Source organism: Trichoplax adhaerens, genomic scaffold, assembly GCF_000150275.1.
Source record: "Trichoplax adhaerens TRIADscaffold_7 genomic scaffold, whole genome shotgun sequence".
In the NCBI taxonomy this organism is placed as follows: domain Eukaryota; kingdom Metazoa; phylum Placozoa; class Uniplacotomia; order Trichoplacea; family Trichoplacidae; genus Trichoplax; species Trichoplax adhaerens.
Genome location: NW_002060949.1, coordinates 3,827,411 through 3,835,646, shown reverse-complemented (window position 1 = coordinate 3,835,646; position 8,236 = coordinate 3,827,411). Strand labels below are relative to the sequence as shown.

The 8,236-nt window shown below is 34.0% G+C and overlaps 2 protein-coding genes across 2 annotated transcripts in view; both read right to left on the bottom strand.

Moving 5' to 3' along the window:
• The window catches only part of TRIADDRAFT_64090 (uncharacterized protein), a 3,935-nt gene extending 2,314 nt beyond the window's left edge, over window positions 1–1,621 (bottom strand). The window contains exon 1 of the mRNA XM_002114062.1: window positions 1,397–1,621. Within this exon, the coding sequence (XP_002114098.1) occupies window positions 1,397–1,591 (195 nt within the window). The 5' untranslated portion in view covers window positions 1,592–1,621. The remainder of the gene's footprint in view (window positions 1–1,396) is intronic.
• Window positions 1,622–6,780: 5,159 nt separating this feature from the next.
• On the bottom strand, window positions 6,781–8,236 carry TRIADDRAFT_58217 (uncharacterized protein; the record flags this gene model as incomplete). The annotated part of the gene is made up of 3 exons (XM_002114061.1): window positions 6,781–7,020; window positions 7,249–7,536; window positions 8,183–8,236. 3 exons carry the CDS (start codon window positions 8,234–8,236, stop codon window positions 6,781–6,783), a joined length of 582 nt encoding a protein of 193 aa, XP_002114097.1.

Below are 8,236 nucleotides of genomic sequence, written 5' to 3'. Positions count from 1 at the left end.
ACACAGCGGCTGAAGCGATGAATGTCTAAAAATTACCAATCGACGAAAAAAGTTGATGAATATTAGAGAATTGTAATAACTGCACGTTGCATCAATACTAGATATTGTCAAGTACGTACAGCCAATGGTATAGCTTACAGATAAATAGATAGTAACAACTCTGCGAGAAAAATTTTTTAAAATATTGCCATTTAATGAAGAGGGCTATACTGTACAGTAAGTGGATATAATGCATCGGCAGAGCAGTTTCAGCGAGGTGTACGAAAGACTGAATTTCAAAATGGTAAGATCGACTGTACAGTGTACAGTACAATTGCTAACTGTACGATAACAGCAGTTGGGTAAATCCCCTTTATTATGTAGACAAAACGTCGTTATAGATGTAATTACCGCATAAAGGAAGCTGTGAGATTTGTTGTTATCTACGGAACTAGTACAGTACATATACAGTATTGTAATGACAACTTGGGTAATTAACAGTAAATCATTATATTATAATTAAATAAATATGCCATGAAATGCTGTACTGTACTGTCCAAGAGTGCAGAAACTGCTTTGTTACTAAAATGTCATTTGTGCTTCCTCTGCTTGATGAGCTCACATCTATTCTGATGGTAATGTACAGTATATATATGACATATACAACAACTGTACTGTAATGTATTTTTGGAATAGGGGAAATATTTTTAGTTACGGCTTTGAGGGGAGAATTTTTAGTCGAGTAGTCCCTGGTAGCGGCAATTTGCTTGAAATATTTGGAGGCAGCAAAGTAGGCTGCCACATCCTAATAATGTACCAGTATTTTGTATGGAATTTGGTCTGTTACTTCATTTACTACTAGCAGAATCATGTTACAGTTGAATCCATATCAAAAACTACTAAAAAGAAAGACAGCGACAGGACTCATTAATAAAAGTCAAACATCAAAGGGAACCGTTCTATCACGGAATTTAGACCAGCATTGTGTCCGTATTAAAGGAATTTCAAGCACGCACAGACCAATAAAATATTTATTTCACAAGGATTGCAAAGAGTCCCCGATGTAGTGTTGTATCATACTGTGTGCAACCCGAGCAAAGAGCCCTTTGCGATCATTCCTATTGATTGTTTGATACGTTTCATAAAGCCACATTAAAGTAAGTAATTAATAACGTAACATATAAATGTGAATGATGTACTCTACTGTAATAGAACCCAAGGACAAAGGGACAATTCCATTTCACGTGAAATACACTGTGCTGTACTTTTGCCAAAGAGTTTCGTAACTGAAGTTGAATGCAGTTCGTAGATCTGTTATTATTGTACAGTACTATGGCACTACCAATATTAGGCTATTGTAGTAATGTACTAACGGTCAACTACCACAATACGCATCCTAACGACGGCTAACACTTACCACCGAAGCACCGACCAAAGGCAACACGTAATAGTATGCTAGAATCCCGGGGAGGTTTAGTCTGATAAAAACTGCAGAGACCAGAGCTCCAATAGATGCAGCTAATTTACAACTATTAAAGATAAGAATGGCTTTCATATAGCCAGCAATACGTTGGCGGAATAGCTGATTCAGTGAAGCGCTTTGATCTGCCATTTTTGTTCAATCGCGTATGAGAAAATACAGAGAAGAAATATCTTTCGTTCAATGTCTTCCAAGTTGCGCACTGGATGCGGGAAGTGGATGCTTTTCCTACAGTATTTTAAGCGTTTATACTCGGTACAGTACTGTACTGTACTGTACTGTACTGTATGCCTTGTTTGATGGTCACGTGGACATCGAAGAGTTAGTTAATGACGCATTCGGAGATCCCCATGATCTACGCGGTGCCTACTTAGGTCCCTCCCCCCTTTAAAACAGGGGCTGCTCGAAAGTTATTAAGTAATCCCTGCCCATACATTCCTCCATTTTCATTAACCAACTAACTTTTAGTCACCATGTCTTAAAGTTAAAGTCTAAGAAGGCTGAAATTTCCGCATCTGAACGTTTCTCAGGTTCGTTAATGAACTTGGCGATCACTCTCTCAATTTTTGTTTACAGTATTAACTTTAGAAAGATGCTAAATCTAACTGTACTGTACTGTACTGTACAGCAGTCTAGGCAAGGTAAGACCAGCAACTTCTAAGATGCTCTAGAGCTGGCGGTATTATAATTGCTGTTGCTGCTACGTAAAAACACTAGGATCAAGTCGATCATAAGAACCTACAGCAATCGACTTGATGCAAACACTATTGCTAGTGATATCCAAGCCGGCTCACAATAAATGAGTATTATCATAATCACTCAAACCGAAAATTAAAGACTTTCAATACAACTGACAGATGAACCTGTAAAAGCACAGTACAGTCAATATCACGATTCCAACGTTATTGCCGAGCCAGGTCTGAACTGATGACAAAGCGATCAAGGCGTATAAGTTGTATAACTGCATGCACTAGTATGACAGCGGCCACTAGTCAGCCTAGTTATGACGAAATTGGCATAGTTGTGAATGACCCCATAAGAACAATTTATACAAGGAAATCAATACAAGTTGATCGATGGATATGAGTCTTGAGCGATTTTTTATATACCGTATAGCTTAGGATCAGTAATAAAGTAATTTTATTCAATTAACATTGAATAGGGCTATCAATGCAACTGCAAGAACTTATCTTGTACTTCAAATGTTACTTATTTGCTCGGCAAATCACACTAGTAAGGCAATATATGGTATGCATAATTTCATACAGAGCTCTAACGTTTTTAGATAAACACTCTAGTATCTCTTTAACTCGATAATTGCAATTGGATAATGAAAACATTGTGCGTAAGGCTTTGCTAAATGGATCAAACACTCGTCCAGCCTGGAACTGTTGCTCTCCAAATTCTATATTGTATGTAATTCGCCATTGCGACTTATTGAAGTATACATGTGCAGTATCAAAGAGATGAAGCCTCTATATATAGCTTTCTGCTTTAGCCATAATCATGAATCCGCTGCATGCTATGATATGCAATACTGTATAATTATATACATAACAAATTATCACTGATTGTTTCTACTTAAATATTCAATTAAAGATGATATTAAAGATAGCAGATCGTGACTAAGCCAAAATATATAAATTAACTCCATTTTTAGAACTATTTACTGTTCTATTGCAGTAAGTGTAATAAAAGATTCTTTGAACTAAATATTATGACAGCTATGTGCCCTAGCTGTATCTAGACCTGAGAAAGGTTCGGTTCGGTTTAAAACCGTTATGATCTAGATACCTGTATCAATTAATCCATTAAGTACATTATGATTGATCCAAAACCTGGATGAATAACAATGAATAGAATACGTAATTTCGCTAAATTGAGGGTGAAGCAGTATTAAATGCATATTCTTGTGGTAATCCACTGGCCGCTACGCCAATATCTACAGCGGATTAATCAGACTCAGCTACGAACTTAGTTACTCCAATAGGCATTTTTAGACACAAGTACATAAATATCTGATGTGACCATTTCGTAGAACTTATAAGGTACTCTAACAATATTTAAAACATTGATGATTGTTAATAGAGTCACTACACTATGAATTGGATATTAAAACAAATCGTTACGAACTGTAATGCTATTCCAAACATTCATGAAAGCTTGTTAATTTTAGGCTTAAAACCATACGTATAAAGCGCTTGACTTAAATACCATCGAAGAACTTGTAAATAAATCATAGCACTGCATATCATCCAGTGTATTTAGCAATAGATTCATTCACCCGACTCAATTCTGTATGTCTGGTGTCATAAAGTAATTTTACAAGATGTAAGATTTGCTATCCAAGTTATCTAAGCAACTTTTGTTGAAAATTGTGATCATTGCGTATTATTAGTGTTTTATAATGAAAGCGAAATACTATAGGGTCTGTAATATTATGTACTTCGTGTACTTCATGTAAAGTTGTAACTACGATATGTCTTGTAGTAGAGTCCTATAGGGCAGCACACTACTGTATAAATAGTTATACACTTCTATAAAATAATTGATGCATTACTCAATTCTTATCTCATTGCATGTCTCACAATTGTCTACCTTGTCCTATTCCTGCTTAGAGTACGCTTATGATCTCCTCTATGTCTAAATAAAGGATCTCTTCTTCCTTTAGAATCTCTCTCATATCATACTAAGGATATACCCATCCAATTACAACAACACACAAACTCCCCCCCCCCCCTCATTACAGGGTTCGATATTGATCACCTCTCCACTTACAGTACACTGAAATAAAAATATTCAAAAGTTTCTTTACAGTAAAATTATACTCAGTAGGTAAACTTGTTAGTTCATGTTAAATTTACTGTTCGTTAATATCAGTACTTCTCATACCTACGCTTAGAAGTGAGTAATAAATAAATAAATAAATTCTACTGTAATACGAAAGAAAAAGGCTTGAAACTCAAAAAAGAATCTAATTCATTAATCAGATTTGTGAAGGAATCAATCTACAATCGTATGAGTAAATTATAACAACGATGTTCACATAGTCATTCATAATTTCCATGAGAATAGCTTACAGAAAAGGTAACTTATCCCACCCACCGTCCCTTGAAATGAGCAGCGCGGGGGTATTTATACTACTGTTAAATGACTCTGATTATGGGTTCATTTCAATAGGTCAGTATAAGATTCTTACAGTACTTTTAACCTAAAGATTTCTTCATGTAAAACGAATAGCTCTAAGGTAGTAATTTCTGCAGAGTACTGATTATTAAAATAGTATTCGTTATATCGCTAAGGGTGGCCACTGGGCCTTTAAATTTTGATTTCATGTAATATTCTGATGAAAATTGAATAAACATAGAATCTTTATAGAGTTTTCTATACAGCCATTTTGATTGTTACATTTTCTTATAACGGTTGTTATCGACAGAGCAAGCTTTGCTTGCATACGACAGCGATCCTTAGACACATTATAATGATTGGTATAGAATTGACCACAGTACGAAGGACATTCTACCGCACTGTAGATATCTTACAGTACCTGCTAATCTTAACTTGGTATGTCCATCACTGTACATTAGTTATCATAATGTGCTCTGGACCATTAACTAATCTTAATATAGCATAGTATATTACTGTTACTAGGATATATATAATATCGAATGATAATACTATCTGTTAATTTTATTAAGAAATTGACCATAAACGTATATTTGAAAGTTTCGCTCACCAACCTTAACATAGCATTAATACCGTATATAGCAACCATCCTTATTCAGTAAACATACTAATACGAAAGTTACTTAACGAAATTTGAATTGGTATAGAAATGAATGATCTGTAGGGTTTATGTGAATATTATTGAGAAGGTAGAAGTGATTGATACACATCAGTAGGTACTATTAGTTCTATTGCTCTCTTACAATTCGTAGTGTTATCCTACTGTAGTTCCCCTGTCCCGATTACTAATATGAAAGTTACTTAACGAAATTTGAATTGGTATAGAAATGAATGATCTGTAGGATTTATGTAAATATTATTGAGAAGGTAGAAGTGATTGATACACATCAGTAGGTACTATTAGTTCTATTGCTCTCTTGCAATTCGTAGTGTTATCCTACTGTAGTTCCCCTGTCCCAATTACTTTTGATTTCTATACTGTATATAGTAACCATCCTTATTCGGTAAACATACTAATACGAAAGTTACTTAACGAAATTTGAAAAGTGATTGATACACATCAGTAGGTACTCTTAGTTCTATTGCTCTCTTGCAATTCGTAGTGTTACCCTACTATAGTTCCCCTGTCCCGGTTATTTTTGATTGCTATATATCATATTACAAAAAGTATTTCTAAGAGGATAATGTTCGTTAGTCAGCGATCTGATAGTTACTGAACCTCTGTTAAATGAGCACATTATCGTAAACCGTCAGTAAAGCGACGGGAGTTTGCACTAGTATTAATTAATTACGAGTTACTGTTCGTGGTTTGAGGATAGTGACACAGTACAATACGGCAAGCTTAATTACAGTAAAATGTAGCACAGTACCTTTCCTATATTCGACTTTCCTTAACTTACAAAAATAAGTGAGCGAATTTATATTACGCGTACTTAACATACGTTATTTATTGTTATTGTATTTATTAAATACCAATACTCGAGCTGGGTCTTATATAGTAGAATAACCATAGCTGTATCTTTCTCAAATATTTTAATCTCCTTTCTGTTACCATGAAATGGGTTTTTATTTACAGTTATATCTCACGGCTGGTAGCTCTTACAGAGAAGAAGAACACCTAAACAAATGTACTCCCTTACACGCGGTCCTTAAATAATTAACCGTAAATAATGACTTGCTTATCGCTACCGAGCTACATTAGACTTAATTATACTTATTATACTAACATCTCAACTAGTACCATATTAAATATGAACAGCGCTTGCAATATATAGTTATTTAACATTGAAATACTGTATTACGTATATCGCTAGAAACAAAATATCTACAACTACATCTAAACTACCATCAGTATCGTATCCTACACTGAGCATAACAGCTGATATAATCTCTATCCATTACCGGCTATCACGTCTTTAGTGGTTATTAAGCAATTAAAATCAACTAGACACTAAATATTCGCTTTAATTTTTAACATACTATTTTACTAGATAATTCTTTAAGTTATCAGTGAATTTTAATAGTCAATTTAGAAATTACAGTCAGACACTATTAATTTATTATTGCATATATAAATACCAATAGCAGCTATGAAGTTGTATTAATCTATATCTCTCTACATTTTATTAGCGCATTTATGGAACTAATGGCTTCACATCATCATCATCATCATCATCATATGGCGGCGGATCCATAGGGGCTGTTGGTGGCTCGTCAACTGCAGATCGAGACGGCATTGCACTCGGGTTAGCGACCGGAGGATTACTATAATTGTCAACATAACTACTTTCAACATTTGCATTGGTATTGGTAGGCGTATTAGTATTTCGAGAACGACGCTGATTTCTGCGATTCCGTATCTGAACTGCTCTTAGCTATAATTCAAGGACAATAAAAATACCTCACTTAATAGTGAATCATGATTATCCAGGATAACTTTGCTTTAAAATATTATGTCACAGAAAGTCATTCTCCATAAAATGATAATTCTTGGTCATATACGAGTATTTGAAAAATGCGTATATTATACCTAGCAATGCATTCAATACTTTCTAATATATCACCATGTACCGTTTTTATAAAGGAAACACTGCCATACTTACATATGCCGAGATGTATACACTTCTCATAGTTGTCTCGAAATAGCCTGCCGATAACAGTGCTAAGAAGGCGAGAACTGTAAAACTGACAATTGTTGGCTTTATCCTGTTGTCACTTGGCGCATTAATACATAAGTAAACATACATGCCAAAAGCCACTGCAAGAGGAAGATCAAGTGCAGCAATGAAATATCGGTATCCTGCCGGCTTATGACCAAGTAAAAACATAAAATTTAATTTAAAAGATTTAAATGATTGTGATTCTCTAAGAAAAAAATGCTGCGGTACTATCTAATATAGGATTATTATAGATGAAGAGAAATAATTAAATGTAAGAGTAGTGATCATATTTCAACCGATCAAAAATATACTTATCGTAAATTTAAGTAGTTTCTGTACTGCAATCAAATTTATTTTATATCATAACGTAATTATTAAAAATTAAAGCCGAATTTTTGCCAACACAGACATTATCAAACTTGTACAAAATCGATTAATTTAATAGGCTAGAGTTAGTGAGTGAATCGTCTCTACTTAAAGAATCTATTACAAGATAATCAGATGATGTAAATTAAGATACGTAACAAATCGTTATCTATAATGTTGGTTAAAAACAAGTTGTAATGGATAAAATAAAATCCTTATTTTAAGCAAAATTGATGTGGTCAAAATAATGAAATGATCAACTGTATTCGTATTAATCTTCAGGTATAGGAGCTAATGTAGGATTCCTATAGTCGATTGCTTACGAAATATGTATGAGTAAATTGGGAAGGGTTAACTTTATCTCCGATAAAACCATGTTACAGTAAACATAATGATACTTTATAGTGATAAATTAATTAATGATAATTATTGCCTTGTTTAAAACAGTAAAATATACATATGATAGCTTGAAGATATTAAGAACGTATGCTACAAATTATTAGTTACTTACGTTACTCAAGAAAGTACCAAGACGGGTTTTTGCTGAGAAAATATAAGCGTTCAT